Source organism: Semicossyphus pulcher, unplaced genomic scaffold (assembly GCF_022749685.1).
Source record: "Semicossyphus pulcher isolate SPU_LCO1_2020_fin unplaced genomic scaffold, fSemPul1.0.p SCAF_23, whole genome shotgun sequence".
Taxonomy (NCBI): Eukaryota; Metazoa; Chordata; class Actinopteri; order Labriformes; family Labridae; genus Semicossyphus; species Semicossyphus pulcher.
In genome coordinates, this window is record NW_027211697.1 from 8,451,258 (window position 1) to 8,472,483 (window position 21,226).

At 40.6% G+C, this 21,226-nt stretch overlaps 1 protein-coding gene, 1 pseudogene and 3 gene segments (V, D, J or C); all 5 read left to right on the forward strand.

Moving 5' to 3' along the window:
• Positions 1–670: 670 nt before the first annotated feature.
• LOC138603228 (immunoglobulin lambda variable 3-9-like) lies at positions 671–1,283 on the forward strand. The segment is given in 2 exon segments: positions 671–861; positions 946–1,283. Coding segments are annotated over 2 exon segments (529 nt in total).
• A 1,388-nt stretch (positions 1,284–2,671) lies between these two features.
• LOC138603229 (uncharacterized) lies at positions 2,672–7,300 on the forward strand (annotated as a pseudogene).
• A 2,118-nt stretch (positions 7,301–9,418) lies between these two features.
• LOC138602762 (immunoglobulin lambda-1 light chain-like) lies at positions 9,419–15,718 on the forward strand. 2 transcript variants are annotated; one of them, XM_069674330.1, is made up of 4 exons: positions 9,419–9,458; positions 9,551–9,876; positions 14,381–14,414; positions 15,203–15,718. In XM_069674330.1, the coding sequence occupies exons 1-4, from the start codon at positions 9,419–9,421 to the stop codon at positions 15,526–15,528; spliced, it is 726 nt and encodes a 241-aa protein (XP_069530431.1). In that variant the 3' UTR covers positions 15,529–15,718. The 2 variants fall into 2 exon arrangements, 1 of the variants encoding a protein (XP_069530431.1); XR_011309214.1 differs by lacking the exons at positions 9,419–9,458; positions 9,551–9,876 and having other exon boundaries at positions 14,080–14,414; positions 15,197–15,275.
• Positions 15,719–17,840: 2,122 nt separating this feature from the next.
• On the forward strand, positions 17,841–18,453 carry LOC138603230 (immunoglobulin lambda variable 3-9-like). The segment is given in 2 exon segments: positions 17,841–18,031; positions 18,116–18,453. Coding segments are annotated over 2 exon segments (529 nt in total).
• Positions 18,454–18,554: 101 nt separating this feature from the next.
• On the forward strand, positions 18,555–20,332 carry LOC138603231 (Ig kappa chain V-VI region NQ2-6.1-like). The segment is given in 3 exon segments: positions 18,555–18,567; positions 19,730–19,910; positions 19,995–20,332. Coding segments are annotated over 3 exon segments (532 nt in total).
• The last annotated feature ends 894 nt before the right edge of the window (positions 20,333–21,226 follow it).

The following is a 21,226-nucleotide window of genomic DNA, read 5'->3' on the forward strand; positions in this document are numbered from 1 at the left end:
TCATGATTGTATTCTAGTTACATTTTTGTCTCTTTCATGAACAGGTCCAAAGATCATCCAGCAACCAAAAGTTACAAACATCAAAAGTCATTAAATATTTTTAGAAACAAAGCAAAATGAAAACACAACATTGACCTGACAACATGCTACATTTACTGTGTGATTATTGATTTGTTTCCAATCAATCAAACACAGGAGTCTTCATTAACATGCAGCTGCTACTTCAGTTACAGCAAATCATCAGAAATGGTGATAAAACTGACAAGAGACAGAAACAGTTCCATCAACTCTGCAGCCTGCTGATTATAGACAACTGTTTACACAAACATCCATAAACATGTGGAAGAGACATGAACCTGAAAACAGATGCAGTCATGTTTCATTATATGATCATATCTACTTGATTTGTTCCTGACACAATAACCGGATTAAAACTGAAGAGTCAGTGAATGAAGTTTCAAATATTGATATAAAGGACATCTGCAGGATTCCAGTGACAAAGGTGGTTTCTCTAATGTTGTCAGGCTGCATGTAAAATACAAGTGAAAGAGAAAAGGAATGTGACAACACAACTTTATTTAAATAATGATGTCAGCAAACTTCCAAAGTAGTTTGAAATGATCCAGATTTCTCCTGTGAAACTCACAAACATGCTGTAGTTGATTAATGAATGAAAACAGTGCTGAGTGTGTAAACTCCTCCTCCTCCTCTGCTCCTCTCCTCAGTGTCTTTATAAGCTTCAGTCTCTCTTCTCCTCACACTCCAACCCTGCTCACCTCTCAGCTGGACAGTAAGGGACGTTTACAGCACACACTGCCAACATGCTGGGGACCCTCTGCACTCTCATCACTGCTCTAACATGTAAGAGATTCTTCTCAGTCCTTTCACAGCCCATCATTTCACACACAAACCTTTCACTCATGTATGTTTCTGTGTTTGTTACAGATGTTGATGCAGTGATAGTGCTGACCCAGACGCCTGCTGTCCACACAGTTTCTACAGGACAAGAGGTTGTTCTCAAATGCAACATCGAGAGATATGATAGCAATTCTGTCAGCTGGTACAAACAGGTTCCTGGTGAAGCTCCTCAGTATGTTCTGAGATTACACCGCGCTGAAAGATCACCCAGCTTTGGATCAGGATTCTCCTCAGACAGATTCAACTCTAAATCCTCATCAAACATAGATTACCAATTCATCATAAAGCGAGCAGAGGCAGGAGACTCTGCTCAGTATTTCTGTAGCACATGGGATGACTCTGCTTCTGCAGCTGTATCACAGTGATTTACACCGTGACAAAAACCTCCTCACTAACTACTTCTGCTTTTTGAGTCTCTGACACATCTACTAAAGCTCCCTGTAACTACACTACACAAGACTTTAGGATGAATCCCAAAAGTGTCCACAATCTATTAAAAGAACAATTTCTAATATAAACTTATTTAATAATCTCTCTCATCACTGAACATGAAGAAATAACTTATTTCAATGTTTGTTTTCAGCCTTTAATTTTCTTCCTTTAAACTCCAATAAAACAGCTCAGTGCAAAAACACCAATAAATGATGAATAAAGATAAACAGAGAGATTCATTCTTTTTCTCTGGAAACATATTTCATACCAAGAGGACCTTGCATTTAGAATATTTAAAGCACACATGAGGACAGATGAAAGAAAACATGCCATGTTTTGATTTTGTGCATTTATTACACAAAGTCCATCCACAGAACTACAACTGTACCGACTCCAAATGAGTTTGTAATTAAAGTTCACTCTGCTGTCTTTGTGAGTGCAGAGTTTAGACAACTGTAATGCAAACGGATTAAATATCTGTGTTCACATTCTGACTGATGGTTTTATAATAATGTCAGAGACCCTCGGCCTCTTTAACGGCTCATAACACAGATTTAACAGTGTTGAATCAGTTTGATAAAACAGTCATTCAGGAGCATTACTCCTGACCTTTAGGCCCAAAGTTCATCTGATAACAAAAGTTGCAAAACTAAAAATAAAAGGCTTCTCAAAGTGCTGCTGAGACACTAACATGAATAATTTGTACCACCCCTCAGATTATGAACTCTGATTCAAAGAGCAGGCCTCCAAAGACAACAGGAACAACAACAGAACAAACTGGAACAAACAGACTTCAGACATGATGTGAAAACACATAAATCTGTCCTGTCTGTCTCATGTGCACGCTGACAAGATATTTCCCTTCACAGAATATAAGACCCCAACAAATGTAAGAAGTAAATCCAAGAACGCTTCAAAGAACTTTGTTTTTAGTAAACTTGTGCAAACCTCGCATACATTGTAAAAGCACTCAAACTTCATCAATTATATCAGACGTTTTCATTTGATTCAGACTTTAAATACGTCTTTATTTTGTCACATAACATTTTAGGAACCAATTTACAAAAGCAAAATGTGATGAATTTTGTCTTAAGCACATTGAACTCACTTCCAAAGCCTTGTGAACAGTTAGGTTAATATATATAAATAGTTTGTGAGAAATGACTCTCTGACACCAGATGAAACCAGATGTAAACTCCTCCTCCTCCTCTGCTCCTCTCCTCAGTGTCTTTATAAGCTTCAGTCTCTCTTCTCCTCACACTCCAACCCTGCTCACCTCTCAGCTGGACAGTAAGGGACGTTTACAGCACACACTGCCAACATGCTGGGGACCCTCTGCACTCTCATCACTGCTCTAACATGTAAGGAGGCTGACTTACTGCAGCTTTCACCTCATGTTGGATTCATCAGTCTGTGTGTTTCTCTTGACTCCATGTCATCTTGTTGTTTCCAGGTGTGAGTGCTGTGACGCTGGTGACACAGAAGCCTCCTGTTGTGGCGCTGAGGAGAGGAGAGACAGCCACCATGGACTGTAACCTGGGGACTGTTACTGATCAGAGTGCTCGCTGGTACAAACAGATTCCAGGAGGAGTTCCTCAGTATGTTTTGAGGTTTCGTCACGACTATAGCGCTCCAAACTATGGCTCTGGTTTCTCTTCTCCAAAGTTCACATCCACTCATCAGTCACAAACAGATTATCGTTTGATCATCAGCACTGTGGAGGAGGGAGACTCAGCAGTCTATTACTGTAGCACATGGGACAGCTCTGCTAAGGAGGACGTATCACAGTGATTTACACCGTGACAAAAACCTCCTCACTAAACACTTCTGCTTTTTGAGTCACACATCTACTGAAGCTCTCTGTAACTACATTACATCAGTCTTTACAATAGTGGTCAACCAGTGTCCTCAATCTTTTCTTGAAAGGCTTATTTCATTAAAAAAACATACTCAGTGCAAAAAAACAAACAATTGATAAATGAGTAATTTGGTTATTTACACTTAGAAAATCATTTCTGAAGAACAAGAATATAATTACATCAAAATGTGAGGAAGGGGCTTGTGGAGTGGCATTCACCAGGCAGAGTATAAACATGAAATGCATAATTTAAACACAATATTATGCTTCTAACAATATTAAGACATAAAAAACAAGTAAGATCAGCACAGTTGTTGGCAGCAAGGTGTCCCTAAATACCCATTGTTTGCAGAAGTGTATTGAATCATCGTCGTGAGTCGCATCCAAACACAACAACAAGCCTCTTTCAAAGGACGTACACGAGCAATCACTGTGATGAACAGTCTTAGATCAGACACTCATGATACGGCTGAGAGCTTTTTATAAGAACAAGAAAGATCAAACAAACAATGATGGAATAAAAAACAGCTTCATGTTCATAACAGGTCTTTGACTCATGTGACAAAGTACAGCTTGAACCAGCTTATATCAGCAGTCCCTGTGGAAAATAATGGTTGCTTAGCAGAATGGATTTCAGAGCTTTTTTAAACTGCTGTGAAGACAAATTCAAGACATGTAAAGAGAGAGAATTCCATGATTTGGATCCTCTGTATGTTTACACGGACATTGGGAAGTCCTGGAATGAGGGGGTCTAAGGAGACAAGCGTTATGTTTAGAATCATTATAGACTTGATAATAATATGAAAATATGTCACAGACGGAGGGAGGAACAGCTCTTTTTATGAACTATGAACAAATCAGCCAATCTGGAAGTGGTTCATTTGATTCACACTGAGGACACGTAATTGTTGAAGCAGAGGCTGAGAGGAATGTCTCTGATGAACAAAGCTTGTGATTCTCAGTGCTCGTTTCTGAAGACAGTAAATGGGCTCACTCTTGGTCTGATGAGTATTTGTCCAAACTACAGTTTGTAAATTACAACAATTGATATACTGTATATAAAAAGTTTGTGAGAAATGACTCTGTGACACCAGATGAAACCACATACACACAGACTGAAAACAGTGCTGAGTGTGTAAACTCCTCCTCCTCCTCTGCTCCTCTCCTCAGTGTCTTTATAAGCTTCAGTCTCTCTTCTCCTCACACTCCAACCCTGCTCACCTCTCAGCTGGACAGTAAGGGACGTTTACAGCACACACTGCCAACATGCTGGGGACCCTCTGCACTCTCATCACTGCTCTAACATGTAAGGAGGCTGACTTACTGCAGCTTTCACCTCATGTTGGATTCATCAGTCTGTGTGTTTCTCTTGACTCCATGTCATCTTGTTGTTTCCAGGTGTGAGTGCTGTGACGCTGGTGACACAGAAGCCTCCTGTTGTGGCGCGGAGGAGAGGAGAGACAGCCACCATGGACTGTAACCTGGGGACAGTTACTCGCAGCCCAGCTCGCTGGTACAAACAGGTTCAAGGAGGACTTCCTCAGTATGTTTTAAGGCTTATTCATACCTGGAGCTCTCCACGCTATGGCTCTGGTTTCTCTTCTCCAAAGTTCACATCCACTCATCAGTCACAAACAGATTATCGTTTGATCATCAGCACTGTGGAGGAGGGAGACTCAGCAGTCTATTACTGTAACACATGGGATAACTCTGCTCAGCAGTGGGTATCACAGTGATTTACACCGTGACAAAAACCTCCTCACTAACTACTTCTGCTTTTTGAGTCTCTGACACATCAACTAAAGCTGTAGTAGACTGTATAATGAATACCTACCAGTGTCCTCAATCTGTTGTTAAAAGCCCAATTTCTTATATATAATACACAGCTCAGTGCATGAATACACAGTTTGTAGAGAATTCCTCTGTTCCTGTACATGTTGTGATGATTGTTAAACTAAGCTGCTCTTAAAGTAATCTGTAATTCAGGTGCATTATTCCTCCGCAGTTCATCAGGCAGAATCAAGTTGCTTCAAAATCTAGTGCCTGATTGCTACTAAATTACACTTAATAATAAATAAAAGTAACACAAAAAACAAGTCAAAGTAGTGAAATGTAAAGGATTAATTGTGTGGGTTAATGCAAAAGAGACAGCGCCTATAGAACAATATTAGAGAGTAGTGGTGGCAGTTACACTGACAGTATTGACAGTGATAAAGTAGTCTAAACTTACATTGCAGGAGAACATGAGTTTAAAGATAGCACATGATATAAACCATGACTGTACATCATAGAGAAGAAAAGTTATATTGCCCATGATAGTGGAAGTTAAAGTGATTTTGCACATGGTCCTAATGAAATGACTGAAGAGCTTTGACGACCCCCCTCCTATCCTCCCTCTGTCCTTCGTTGTGGGATCATTCACTTGGGATGCAGGACGTGAGGTCTCTGAGGCTAATGCTGCCCGTCCCCAACCAGTCGTCTGTCCACTGAACCAAAGTTTGTTCCCCCTGTCTTACAATCCCATGTTATCTCCTGGGCCCGTTCGATGAATTCAATAATCAATGATATTATCAAATAAATTAATATTAATTGGTTTTTTTTCCCACTTTCATATGAGAGGACATTTCATTATAAGTGTGTTAAAAGTGTAATGTTTTCTCTACATCTGTGAGGGGCACTCACACTTGCCACTCACTGAGTTTGGTGAGGCAATCAGCTCAGTGCAGGGTCAGGTGTGTGTGTGTCTAATCGCCCCTGATTAGCACCAGGTGTGGGAAGCCTACATACATCCTTGGGTTCCAGTGCTCTGCGCTGACTCATTATCTCACCATCAGAGGTAGTGAGACGTTCTCTTTGTCCTTTCCCTTTCTGTGTGATTGGTGCTGGATCGATGTTTCTAACCCAAGCCTTTAGTGTTTCTCTTTTAAGGCAGCCATTGAGCTCTGGTTTAGAAGTGTTTCCCTGCTCACCCTGAAAGTTTTCTTTCTTGTCAGCTGCTTGGCAGCCGTGGTTTAGTTTGCCCTTATCGAAGCGTTATTTTGTCTGTTCTTAGTTTGCTCATATTTTGGTTTTTCCCTCTCCCATATAATCGCTTGCAATTTTTGTGGTTATCCCTTTGGGATAACTTTAAGACACCCCGAGTCTGCAACTGCATCCCATCCCCCATCATCCTGACAACATCCTTTTTATTTATAGAACACTGTGGCACAAACTCTCATATACAGTGTCACATCAAGCGTGTTGTTTAAAGAAACTGTAGCAAACAAGCTAATTAAAGTGCTGCTAAGACACAAACATTAATATCAAAATGTTATAATGATTTTTCCCTCTAACTTTTGTACCACCCCTCAGATCATTAACACTGACTCAAAGGTCATCAGCAGGCTTTCAAAGACAACAGCAACAACAGCAGAACAAACTGGAACAAACAGACTTCAGACAGGATGTGAAAACACATAAATCCGGTCAGTTATTAATGAATGAAAACAGTGCTGAGTTTGTAAACTCCTCCTCCTCCTCTGCTCCTCTCCTCAGTGTCTTTATAAGCTTCAGTCTCTCTTCTCCTCACACTCCAACCCTGCTCACCTCTCAGCTGGACAGTAAGGGACGTTTACAGCACACACTGCCAACATGCTGGGGACCCTCTGCACTCTCATCACTGCTCTAACATGTAAGAGATTCTTCTCAATCCTTTCACAGCCCATCATCTCACACACAAACCTTTCACTCATGTATGTTTCTGTGTGTGTTACAGATGTTGATGCAGTGATAGTGCTGACCCAGACGCCTGCTGTCCACACAGTTTCTACAGGACAAGAGGTTGTTCTCAAATGCAACATTCAGAGAGATGATAGTCAATATCTCTTCTGGTACAAACAGGTTCCTGGTGAAGCTCCTCAGTATGTTCTCAGATTCTACCACTCTCAGAGTTCACCCGACTTTGGATCAGGATTCTCCTCAGACAGATTCAACTCTAAATCCTCATCAAACATAGATTACCAGTTCATCATAAAGCGAGCAGAGGCAGGAGACTCTGCTCAGTATTTCTGTAACATTTGGGACACCTCTGCTAATGAGCACGTATCACAGTGATTTACACCGTGACAAAAACCTCCTCACTAAACACTTCTGCTTTTTGAGTCTCTGACACATTTCTTCAAAGAGTGAAGCAGCATAAATCTCTTTGACATCATCCTGTGCATCAACATAAACCTACAAATGAACCAGAACATATTGACCCAGCCTTCTGATATCAATGTGCTTTTTTACATAGATTTTCAAAGCACACACATATAAAAGACGTGGACTCGGTGACAGCAGGATCTTCATATTGGTTGTGCATGTGAAGCTTGAGCCTCCAAATAAAACTACTCACAAGTCTGTGAGTAAAAAGGAGCAGCCCCACAGACTGACATAGTTGATTGTAGGAAGTAGAAAAGCTTCAAAGGAAGAATCCAGGATTTTAAATAGGTGGAAAATGAGGAAAAATCATTGTAATTGGAGGAGATGTTTCTCACAGGTGGTGCGGTGCAAGGTTGCAGACTCCTCCAGAGACTCGTGTGTGATGGAAGGAGGAGAGTAAAATGGAAAAAGGTCGGACAATAAAAGTTGAATTCATGTCCTCATTAGGATAAAAGAGACTGCTCCCTCTGGCAGCTGAACAAAAAGTATTAAGACTTTATAAAAGCAAGCCGGTATTGATTTGTACTCACAAAAGTAAATCAGTTATTTTTAAACAACAAATTCTCTTGAGATAAAAATGTTTCTCAGTTGATTCAGAAACACTGATGGTAATAATATTTCTAGATGCTTCTTATTTCCTCTCGTTCATTTTCTATCTTGCTGAAAAGATTATAAGCAAATATTGTAAAGTGTAAATGAATCTTGTTGTTTCCAGGTGTGAGTGCTGTGACGCTGGTGACACAGAAGCCTCCTTTTGTGACGCTGAGGAGAGGAGAGACAGCCACCATGGACTGTAACCTGGGGACTGTTACTACCAGTGCTGCTCGCTGGTACAAACAGATTCCAGGAGGAGTTCCCAAATTTATGTTGTTTTTTTATCATCCCAATAGTGCTCCAACCTATGGCTCTGGTTTCTCTTCACCAAAGTTCAACTCCACTCATCAATCAAAGTCAGATTATCGTTTGATCATCAGCACTGTGGAGGAGGGAGACTCAGCAGTCTATTACTGTACTACATATGACAAAACTGTTCACGCGTGGGTATCACAGTGATTTACACCGTGACAAAAACCTCCTCACTGAACACTTCTGCTTTTTTCATTTAGAGCTGTCTCTGATGGGGAAGAAGAAAATATGTCAAAAACTATTCTTGATTTATTTTTCAAAAAAAAATTGCACAGTAAGAAGTTTTCAAATTATTAAAAGCGACAGAGCGAGAGAGAGTGGGAGAGAGACAGAGAGAGAGGTAGTCTTCTAAAAGAAGCCCCGATCTCAGAAAACCAAACACAAACACATTTATTTTCTTGACATTAAGTCTCCAGATGTCCCCTTTTGTCATCTGCCCACTGGTCAGGTGGACAGTCAGTTGTACACTTAAAGGGAGCGCAGCACTCACATGTGACGTAGCCATCACTCTAGGTAGACAGAAGGCCTCGCTCCGCCCTTCTGAGCAGAGGAGCCTGAAATGCATCCTTCACCATGCTGATGCCAAACCCAGCTAGCAGCTTGACTTGTCTCCCATTACCTGAAATTGCCCGACTGTTAAAACAGGCTTTTGGGAAAAAAAGATACTTAAATAAAATACTTATCACGAGTGCCGAGGGCTAAACTTTAGATTTAAACTCATAACTTTGACACAATTTGTTGAGGACATTGAAGATCATAAAACTGAAAAATATAGTGAATTTACATTTAAACATTGCTTTGCTTATAAATAAATCATGTTTACAGACTTATTCACAACTAAATGAGTTAATGAACTCATGAAGGACAAACATGACATAGAAAAAGATTAAGTAGATAGAACAAGTAGATTTAACAGTAAAAAGACATCAGCAAACTTCCAAAAGCAACATAAAGACATGTTGTTCTGTGAAATGAAAACAGTGCTGAGTGTGTAAACTCCTCCTCCTCCTCTGCTCCTCTCCTCAGTGTCTTTATAAGCTCCAGTCTCTCTTCTCCTCACACTCCAACCCTGCTCACCTCTCAGCTGGACAGTAAGGGACGTTTACAGCACACACTGCCAACATGCTGGGGACCCTCTGCACTCTCATCACTGCTCTAACATGTAAGGAGGCTGACTTACTGCAGCTTTCACCTCATGTTGGATTCATCAGTCTGTGTGTTTCTCTTGACTCCATGTCATCTTGTTGTTTCCAGGTGTGAGTGCTGTGACGCTGGTGACACAGAAGCCTCCTGTTGTGGCGCTGAGGAGAGGAGAGACAGCCACCATGGACTGTAACCTGGGGACTGTTACTGATTGGGGTGCCTGGTGGTACAAACAGGTTCCAGGAGGAGTTCCTAAATTTATCTTGTATTTTCACCACTCCGATAGCTCTCCAGCCTATGGCTCTGGTTTCTCTTCTCCAAAGCTCACATCCACTCATCAGTCACAATCAGATTATCGTTTGATCATCAGCACTGTGGAGGAGGGAGACTCAGCAGTCTATTACTGTAAAACATGGTTCACCTCTGTCAATGAGTACGTATCACAGTGATTTACACCGTGACAAAAACCTCCTCACTAAACACTAACTCACTAAAATGCTTTTTGAGTCTCTGACACATCTACTAAAGCTCCCTGTAACTACACTACACAAGTCTTTCAAATAAATACCAACCAGTGTCCTCAATCAGATTTCTTATATAAACTTAATTAATAATCTCTCTCATCACTGAACATGAAGAAATAACTTATTTCAATGTTTGTTTTCATGGTTTAAGTTTGATGTGTCAGATGTCACATGTCAGATGTTGATGCAGTGATAGTGCTGGCTCAGACGCCTGCTGTCCACAGAGTTTCTACAGGACAAGAGGTTGTTCTCAAATGCAACATCGAGAGAGATGATAGTCAATATGTCAGCTGGTACAAACAGGTTCCTGGTGAAGCTCCTCAGTATGTTCTGAAATTTCACCACTCTAAGAGTTCACCCGACTTTGGATCAGGATTCTCCTCAGACAGATTCAACTCTAAATCCTCATCAGACATAGATTACCAGTTCATCATAAAGCGAGCAGAGGCAGGAGACTCTGCTCAGTATTTCTGTAACACATGGGATGACTCGGCTGAGGAGCGAGTATCACAGTGATTTACACCGTGACAAAAACCTCTTCACTAAGCACTTCTGCTTCTTGTGACTAATAGTGCACTAATCGTGTTGGGAGCCTGTCTCAAGGAACTAAGATGTCTAAGACTTTTTTGGACTTCCTCATAGTTCACAGGGCAAAGGGTCATGTGTGAAACATGATTTTCCAGCCCTCACTAAATGCAAACAAGTCAAGAATGGAAAATGTAAGACAGAGTGACAACATCTGGCTATTGACTTGTGGTTATTTATTACACATTTGTGGAGTTAAATGTGTTTTCAGTCAACATTTTTTAAAGGACAGACATTCAAGGCTTACTTGTCTCTGCCTGCTAAAACGTATATTACCTCTAATATGACAACACAAACACACTGGAGCTGATGTAAAAGGCTAGCTCGTGTTTTCTTAAAGCATCATGTAAAGTCACTATAGTGTGTCCCGTTCCTCCTTTTTATACCTTTTGGATTCAGTTCAGTCTGTGAGGGTTTCGTGCTCAGGCTTTAGGGTGGAGATGAGATTGGGCCTCTTTCTCTGCAGGTGCTCGTTAAGCTAATTGGTCACACCTGGTTGTAGCTAGTAAGCAGGGTAGCTGCTGCTGTTTGCAGCTTTCTGTCTCCTCCTAGTTTGTTATGTTGGTTTAGACATTTTCTCATCTTTCATGCATCCTAAAACACCTACATGCAGCCATCCTTCGCTCACACACACCCTAAACCACTGACTTTCAACATTCACCCACTTCTATCTGAGATATTTAGTTGATGTTTAATTTGATTAAACATATTCTTTGGTTTATTGTTTTTCATGGTGTGACTCAATTTTGATGTGGCCAATTAAGCCAGGGGGGTATCCTACGAAGCATGTTCAACATACCCAGGCTTTAAGCTGGCTCAGCAAAGCGTGAAGCACCAGTTAGAGGTAACAGATACCACAAAGGTGGTTATGAACTTCCTCTGTTCACCCAGGCTTTCTGCTTCAGGCTCTGTGCGAGCTCACAGAAAAAGGGGCGTTTTACGCGTCGTTTAGCGCTTTTTCTGCACAAAAAGGAGCGATCATCGGCCGCCTGCTTTAGTCAGTCTGTTAAAAAGAGAAGCGATGATGAGTATAAAAGTGATCGCTGTGAAAACCAACACTGCTGCTGCAACAAAGCAAGAGAGGAAGCTGCAGAAATGTGTTGAGTTAATACGTAAATTAATGTATTTATTCCACCACACAAAACGCCCTCAGTGCCTTCTGTTTCTTTGTAATGTAACAACCACACATAGTACAAGTGTTAAACTTCACCAATGATACACATGACTTCAGTCGTGTAGTCAGGAACTGCAGTTAGGTGGGATATTTTTTACTTCATGAAAAATGCATGGAAATAAGTTTAGTATTTGGCAAAGTAGAATTCAAATGATATTTGATCTGTGATAAATACCTACAGACTCATCAATGAATCATCTGCGTTTGAGCCGCAAAACCAGCCGAGTAAAACGGACTTGGCAGGAAATTAGGACCAAACAGAAAAACGTGATCCAGTGTCCTTTGATGCTGTGACCTCATCGTTCTTTTACTGTTCGGATGATCTGCTGGAATTTTACACAAAGCAAACAGGTAAAAAGAAGAATAGGGAGAGTGGTAGGGGGTCGTATATTCATCGCTTACTGAGTGCATAGGTGATGCCTTCAGTAAGTGCTACATACAGTAGTCTATGTGTATGCTACTGTAACTGCACGTGTCTTTACATGCTTAATGTTACATTACAAAAGTTTACTTTTAAGATGATTCTTTATTGTCATTGTACAGACTACACAACGGAATTCAGGATTTACATATAACCTTAGCTGAGGATCTATATTACCTGCAGAGAACATCATCAGGATATTATCATGAAAGGGCGGCGCTTTCCAGACGATTTTAAGCCAAAACTCTGAACAAACCTGGTCCCGACCAGGTTAGCTTTGCAGAGTAAGTAGGTTGAAAGAGAGCCAGCTTCGTGACACTGAAAACCCTGGGTTTATATTCTCAACAGACACAGCTACCCTCTAATCTTGTTCGTAGTGCATCCCTCAGCTCATAAAATGCTTCCATCAACAGGCCCAAAACTGAGGAGAAACCTGAAGCATTACAGGTCGTAACTTTACTAAAACAGAGGTTTTACTGTGGCTTTTCAGCACTAGTGGTTGGTAAAGAGATGTTTGTTTGAAGAAAGGCTCAGGAGGCAGAAATATGTGCAAACAAAACCTGGTGGTTTTATAACTCAAAATGCAAGAAAGAGCAGAAAACGAGTTTCCCGGGTAATTGAACATAAAGCAAACACACTTTAAACAAGTGCAAATCCACAGCCTCACAGCAAGCTGCTGCAAACAACAATTTTTTCCCCAGTCAATGTCTCAGTCAACTTTTATTCCTCTCCTGGCCCAGTCCTGATTGGATTAAACCATTGCAGGTGGTAAGGAAAACCAGAGGGTTCAATTCCACATGGAAAGGCTGTATTTGAAAGTGGGACGTCACAAAACACATCAAGTGGCCGCCTTCACTGTGCAGCAGAGGCTTCAGTCCTTGTAAACGGTAAATGGACTGTACTTATGGCGCCTCTCTAGTCTTGCAATAACAATGTCAGATCCACCCATTCACAGACTAATGTAGTAGCAGCTAATTAAGCACACATGCATGCACCGTATCCGGTAGCAACCTTACAATTGGAGTTTGCTTTGCTTTTACACTATGACCCCGGCCTGACCTCCCTGTGTCATAACAATTCTCACCTATTACAAAGTATTAAATGTCAAACAACAGTTAGTTCCTACCAAGAAATTTGATTGGACAAGAGCCTTCCATGAGTGCTGATGCAGAGTATAACAGCATTTCAACTTTAAACTACATGTATAAGCCCGCTTCAGGTTTTCTGAATACTGTTAGTTACTGTCACATAATCAACATCAGAACAAACAGTTTTTGTCTACATTGATCGAGCTGGTTGAAGGAGCTGCTCTGTGGTGTGTAAATGTACACGAAGAAGCAGGAACTCCTCCTCCTCCTCTGCTCCTCTCCTCAGTGTCTTTATAAGCTTCAGTCTCTCTTCTCCTCACACTCCAACCCTGCTCACCTCTCAGCTGGACAGTAAGGGACGTTTACAGCACACACTGCCAACATGCTGGGGACCCTCTGCACTCTCATCACTGCTCTAACATGTAAGAGATTCTTCTCAGTCCTTTCACAGCCCATCATTTCACACACAAACCTTTCACTCATGTATGTTTCTGTGTGTGTTACAGATGTTGATGCAGTGATAGTGCTGACTCAGACGCCTGCTGTCCACACAGTTTCTACAGGACAAGAGGTTGTTCTCAAATGCAACATTCAGAGAGATGATGGTCAATATGTCAGCTGGTACAAACAGGTTCCTGGTGAAGCTCCTCAGTATGTTCTGAAATTTCACCACTCTAAGAGTTCACCCGAGTTTGGATCAGGATTCTCCTCAGACAGATTCAACTCTAAATCCTCATCAAACATAGATTACCAGTTCATCATAAAGCGAGCAGAGGCAGGAGACTCTGCTCAGTATTTCTGTAGCACATGGGACAACTCTGCTCATGAACGAGTATCACAGTGATTCACACCATGACAAAAACCTCCTCAATGAGAGACTCACTACAGCGTCTCTGAAATCTGAGCAAATGAAGCCAAGATAACCAGAATAACTTGAACAGAACAAGAAAGGAAAGTGAACAAACTCCTGCAAAGAGACAAAAGTGTTTGAGAAAAGTCCAGCAGTGTTTAGTAATCTAAGCAGACTGATGACAGAATGAGATGTTGACAGTGAAAGTTGCTCTCAACAGGATGTTTCAGTTCCACTCCCCTCATTAGTGAGAGTCAGGAGGTTTTTGTACAGCCATGTGTACAAACTGAATCACTGTGGTATTCGGACAAGGCACCAAGCTGATTGTGACAAGTAAGTACTTTTAAACTGCTCATAAAACAAGATGGATTTTCTCTTTCGGATTCAAATTGATATAAAATAATCAATTGTAATGTTACTTATTGTGGACAATATTTAACAAGTGTTTGAGTGAATAATAGATCTCATGTTTGACATGTTCTTTGACATCAGGCTGTCTTTGAATGCAAAAGAAAGCTTTCCAAATGATCACTATGTTTGAAATATTTTCTGCAAATGCTCTAAAATAGTTTCATCGTGTCGGAATTTCTAACAGTGAAGCAAAATATACCAGATTGTGATTATTGATTCATAAATCTTTGGCAGGTTTGATCGTTTCAAAACGTTGTGTTCAATAATTTGTAACAAATGTTTTACATTGTGACATGAACACCAAATGATAATGCTTGTAAAGATTATTGATGAATAAGTTCTAAGTTAGTTCTGAATTGAGCGAATGTCATCCTCGCTTTTTGTATCATTTTGCCCTTTGAATGTTGGAATCAAAAAACAGATGACGACTGATGAATTGTGATTTTAAGATTGTTATATGAGATTAAAAACATTGAGAGAGAAACAGAGGGAGACTTTATGAACGTGTTTCAAACATTCAAACTATACTGATTGTTAAATGACGGAATATTTTCACTGATGATTTTGTTGTTTTTGCTGATATAAAATGTTTGAATGGAGCCTGTTTGTTATATTTGAAACACAACTAAGTAGTCTCTCTGTGACTGTCATACTTTGTGTTAATGACGTCATTTCTAGTTATTTGATGGATGTGCTTTGTGTAGTTTCAGGCTCCAGCCTCCCTCCTCCCGTCCTCACAGTCTTCCCTCCGTCCAGTGCTGAGCTCCGGTCCGACAAAGCCTCTCTGCTCTGTCTGTCCAGTCAGTCTGTGCCTTTTGCAGAAGTGAGCTGGTTGGCTGCTGGGAGTCCAGTGAGCAGTGGGATCTCTACCAGCACGGCTGTTCAGCAACCGGACCAGACGTTCCACATCAGCAGCTATCTGTCCATCCAGACGTCCGACTGGAACATGGACAAGGTTTACACATGTAAAGTGTCTTTGGGCTCCCAGACTTCCGAGAAAAACATGGACAAGTCCCACTGCACTGAAGAAGCGTAGAGGAGCAGAATGAGCCTTTCTAATCTGCTTCTTTACTGTTTGTGCTGTTTGCTCATTACAAGGTTCACATGTTGGAAAAGATGTGTCTGCATGCTTGTAATACATGTTGTGACAGTTAGGTGGAGGTGTTGTATAAGCTTTGCAACTGCTGCTTTTCTCAACAATCATTCAATAAAACACAAAAAACTCTGTGAACCAAAAAGTCTTTGTGTTTATTTGTTCTACTGACAGCATCATTTATGATGATATTTTGACTTCAATCATTTTTACAAGCGCTGATTTTTCTTCTAATGTTCATTTCAGTGGTTATTACAGCAAAGCAGACACATAGATAACAGACAGATTTCTGTTGGATCTTCACTTAAATATGAATATTTCAATTCAAATAGCAACATTTTTATTAGGAGTTGATTTGAGGAAACAACAGATGTATTAATGTTACTTGGTTTTATCAGTAGTCATGACGAGAGAGAAGTCGGATAAATTATGAAGCGACTGAAACTGAGTTTTCATCCTCCATCAGTGAAGCATCACCTCTCTGCTCCTCCCTCTCCTCCTTCACAGGATGCACCTGCAGGCCTCCTCTCCTTATTTATAGCTGCATGCAAATGAAGAGGTCAAAGGTCGGCTCTCTGTGACATCATCAACAGTTGGGGAATCACAGAAAGTTTTCTTCTTATTTGTATGAATTATATTCATGTGTGCAGAGCAGGAGCTATAATCCTGCATTAGATGTCTCTCTTTAAAACAGCAGAAATATAAAAATAGGACAGAAAAGTTTCTTCCCTTTACAGAATATTTGAGAGCAACAAATGTGACAAACCTGCAGATTGAATCAAAGCTCCTCCTCCTGTCACTCACTCTCAGTTTCACTGTTGTATTAAATTGCTCCTCCAGCACCTCCTCTCCTCATCCTCCAAAGCCTCTAATCTGTCAGCAGTGAGCTCACTTTCCAAGTTACAAGGCCATTGTCAGCACACACTGCCAACATGCTGGGGACCCTCTGCACTCTCATCACTGCTCTAACATGTAAGGAGGCTGACTTACTGCAGCTTTCACCTCATGTTGGATTCATCAGTCTGTGTGTTTCTCTTGACTCCATGTCATCTTGTTGTTTCCAGGTGTGAGTGCTGTGACGCTGGTGACACAGAAGCCTCCTGTTGTGGGGCGGAGGAGAGGAGAGACAGCCACCATGGACTGTAACCTGGGGACTGTTATTAATTATTCTGCTCTCTGGTACAAACAGGTTCAAGGAGGAGTTCCTCAGCATGTTTTAAGGTTTCGTCAGACCTGGAGCGCTCCAAGCTATGGCTCTGGTTTCTCTTCTCCAAAGTTCACATCAACAGATCAGTCACAAACAGATTATCGTTTGATCATCAGCACTGTGGAGGAGGGAGACTCAGCAGTCTATTACTGTGCCACATGGGACACATCTGCTAACAAGTGGGTATCACAGTGATTTACACCGTGACAAAAACCTCCTCACTAAACACTTCTGCTTTTTGACCTGCTGATGCACATTGACAGCGATTTGAAGCCACCAGCCAATGTTTTCTGTTTCTCACCACTTGTACTTGTGGAAGAGTTTGCAGCTGTTTCTGATTTAATTCATATAATATTTTAAATCTTCTGGTGCACAAAGTCATGATTGTATTCTAGTTACATTTTTGTCTCTTTCATGAACAGGTCCAAAGATCATCCAGCAACCAAAAGTTACAAACATCAAAAGTCATTAAATATTTTTAGAAACAAAGCAAAATGAAAACACAACATTGACCTGACAACATGCTACATTTACTGTGTGATTATTGATTTGTTTCCAATCAATCAAACACAGGAGTCTTCATTAACATGCAGCTGCTACTTCAGTTACAGCAAATCATCAGAAATGGTGATAAAACTGACAAGAGACAGAAACAGTTCCATCAGCTCTGCAGCCTGCTGATTATAGACAACTGTTTACACAAACATCCATAAACATGTGGAAGAGACATGAACCTGAAAACAGATGCAGTCATGTTTCATTATATGATCATATCTACTTGATTTGTTCCTGACACAATAACCGGATTAAAACTGAAGAGTCAGTGAATGAAGTTTCAAATATTGATATAAAGGACATCTGCAGGATTCCAGTGACAAAGGTGGTTTCTCTAATGTTGTCAGGCTGCATGTAAAATACAAGTGAAAGAGAAAAGGAATGTGACAACACAACTTTATTTAAATAATGATGTCAGCAAACTTCCAAAGTAGTTTGAAATGATCCAGATTTCTCCTGTGAAACTCACAAACATGCTGTAGTTGATTAATGAATGAAAACAGTGCTGAGTGTGTAAACTCCTCCTCCTCCTCTGCTCCTCTCCTCAGTGTCTTTATAAGCTTCAGTCTCTCTTCTCCTCACACTCCAACCCTGCTCACCTCTCAGCTGGACAGTAAGGGACGTTTACAGCACACACTGCCAACATGCTGGGGACCCTCTGCACTCTCATCACTGCTCTAACATGTAAGAGATTCTTCTCAGTCCTTTCACAGCCCATCATTTCACACACAAACCTTTCACTCATGTATGTTTCTGTGTTTGTTACAGATGTTGATGCAGTGATAGTGCTGACCCAGACGCCTGCTGTCCACACAGTTTCTACAGGACAAGAGGTTGTTCTCAAATGCAACATCGAGAGATATGATAGCAATTCTGTCAGCTGGTACAAACAGGTTCCTGGTGAAGCTCCTCAGTATGTTCTGAGATTACACCGCGCTGAAAGATCACCCAGCTTTGGATCAGGATTCTCCTCAGACAGATTCAACTCTAAATCCTCATCAAACATAGATTACCAATTCATCATAAAGCGAGCAGAGGCAGGAGACTCTGCTCAGTATTTCTGTAGCACATGGGATGACTCTGCTTCTGCAGCTGTATCACAGTGATTTACACCGTGACAAAAACCTCCTCACTAACTACTTCTGCTTTTTGAGTCTCTGACACATCTACTAAAGCTCCCTGTAACTACACTACACAAGACTTTAGGATGAATCCCAAAAGTGTCCACAATCTATTAAAAGAACAATTTCTAATATAAACTTATTTAATAATCTCTCTCATCACTGAACATGAAGAAATAACTTATTTCAATGTTTGTTTTCAGCCTTTAATTTTCTTCCTTTAAACTACAATAAAACAGCTCAGTGCAAAAACACCAATAAATGATGAATAAAGATAAACAGAGAGATTCATTCTTTTTCTCTGGAAACATATTTCATACCAAGAGGACCTTGCATTTAGAATATTTAAAGCACACATGAGGACAGATGAAAGAAAACATGCCATGTTTTGATTTTGTGCATTTATTACACAAAGTCCATCCACAGAACTACAACTGTACCGACTCCAAATGAGTTTGTAATTAAAGTTCACTCTGCTGTCTTTGTGAGTGCAGAGTTTAGACAACTGTAATGCAAACGGATTAAATATCTGTGTTCACATTCTGACTGATGGTTTTATAATAATGTCAGAGACCCTCGGCCTCTTTAACGGCTCATAACACAGATTTAACAGTGTTGAATCAGTTTGATAAAACAGTCATTCAGGAGCATTACTCCTGACCTTTAGGCCCAAAGTTCATCTGATAACAAAAGTTGCAAAACTAAAAATAAAAGGCTTCTCAAAGTGCTGCTGAGACACTAACATGAATAATTTGTACCACCCCTCAGATTATGAACTCTGATTCAAAGAGCAGGCCTCCAAAGACAACAGGAACAACAACAGAACAAACTGGAACAAACAGACTTCAGACATGATGTGAAAACACATAAATCTGTCCTGTCTGTCTCATGTGCACGCTGACAAGATATTTCCCTTCACAGAATATAAGACCCCAACAAATGTAAGAAGTAAATCCAAGAACGCTTCAAAGAACTTTGTTTTTAGTAAACTTGTGCAAACCTCGCATACATTGTAAAAGCACTCAAACTTCATCAATTATATCAGACGTTTTCATTTGATTCAGACTTTAAATACGTCTTTATTTTGTCACATAACATTTTAGGAACCAATTTACAAAAGCAAAATGTGATGAATTTTGTCTTAAGCACATTGAACTCACTTCCAAAGCCTTGTGAACAGTTAGGTTAATATATATAAATACTTTGTGAGAAATGACTCTCTGACACCAGATGAAACCACATACACACTGACTGAAAACAGTGCTGAGTGTGTAAACTCCTCCTCCTCCTCTGCTCCTCTCCTCAGTGTCTTTATAAGCTTCAGTCTCTCTTCTCCTCACACTCCAACCCTGCTCACCTCTCAGCTGGACAGTAAGGGACGTTTACAGCACACACTGCCAACATGCTGGGGACCCTCTGCACTCTCATCACTGCTCTGACATGTAAGAGATTCTTCTCAGTCCTTTCACAGCCCATCATTTCACACACAAACCTTTCACTCATGTATGTTTCTGTGTGTGTTACAGATGTTGATGCAGTGATAGTGCTGACCCAGACGCCTGCTGTCCACACAGTTTCTACAGGACAAGAGGTTGTTCTCAAATGCAACATCGAGAGAGATGACAATAAGTTTGTCTACTGGTTCAAACAGGTTCCTGGTGAAGCTCCTCAGTATGTTCTGAGCTTTCACCACTCTTACAGTTCACCCAGCTTTGGATCAGGATTTTCCTCAGACAGATTCAACTCTAAATCCTCATCAAACATAGATTACCAGTTCATCATAAAGCGAGCAGAGGCAGGAGACTCTGCTCAGTATTTCTGTAGCACATGGGATAACTCTGCTAAGGAGCGAGTATCACAGTGATTTACACCGTGACAAAAACCTCCTCACTAACTACTTCTGCTTTTTGAGTCTCTGACACATCTACTAAAGCTCCCTGTAACTACACTGCACAAGACTTTAAGATGAATCCCAACCAGTGTCCTCAATCTGTTGTTGAAAGAACAATTTCTTATATAAACTTATTTAATAATCTCTCTCATCACTGAACATGAAGAAATAACTGATGCCATGTTTTGATTTTGTGCATTTATTACACAAAGTCCATCCACAGAACTACAACTGTACCGACTCTAAATGAGTTTGTAATTAAAGTTCACTCTGCTGTCTTTGTGAGTGCAGAGTTTAGACAACTGTAATGCAAACGGAGTAAATATCTGTGTTCACATTCTGACTGATGGTTTTATAATAATGTCAGAGACCCTCGGCCTCTTTAACGGCTCATAACGCAGATTTAACAGTGTTGAATCAGTTTGATAAAACCGTCATTCAGGAGCATTACTCCTGACCTTTAGGCCCAAAGTTCATCTGATAACAAAAGTTGCAAAACTAAAAATAAAAGGCTTCTCAAAGTGCTGCTGAGACACTAATATGAATAATTTGTACCACCCCTCAGATTATGAACTCTGATTCAAAGAGCAGGCCTCCAAAGACAACAGGAACAACAACAGAACAAACTGGAACAAACAGACTTCAGACATGATGTGAAAACACATAAATCTGTCCTGTCTGTCTCATGTGCACGCTGACAAGATATTTCCCTTCACAGAATATAAGACCCCAACAAATGTCAGAAGTAAATCCAAGAACCCTTCAAAGAACTTTGTTTTTAGTAAACTTGTGCAAACCTCGCATACATTGTAAAAGCACTCAAACTTCATCAATTATATCAGACGTTTTCATTTGATTCAGACTTTA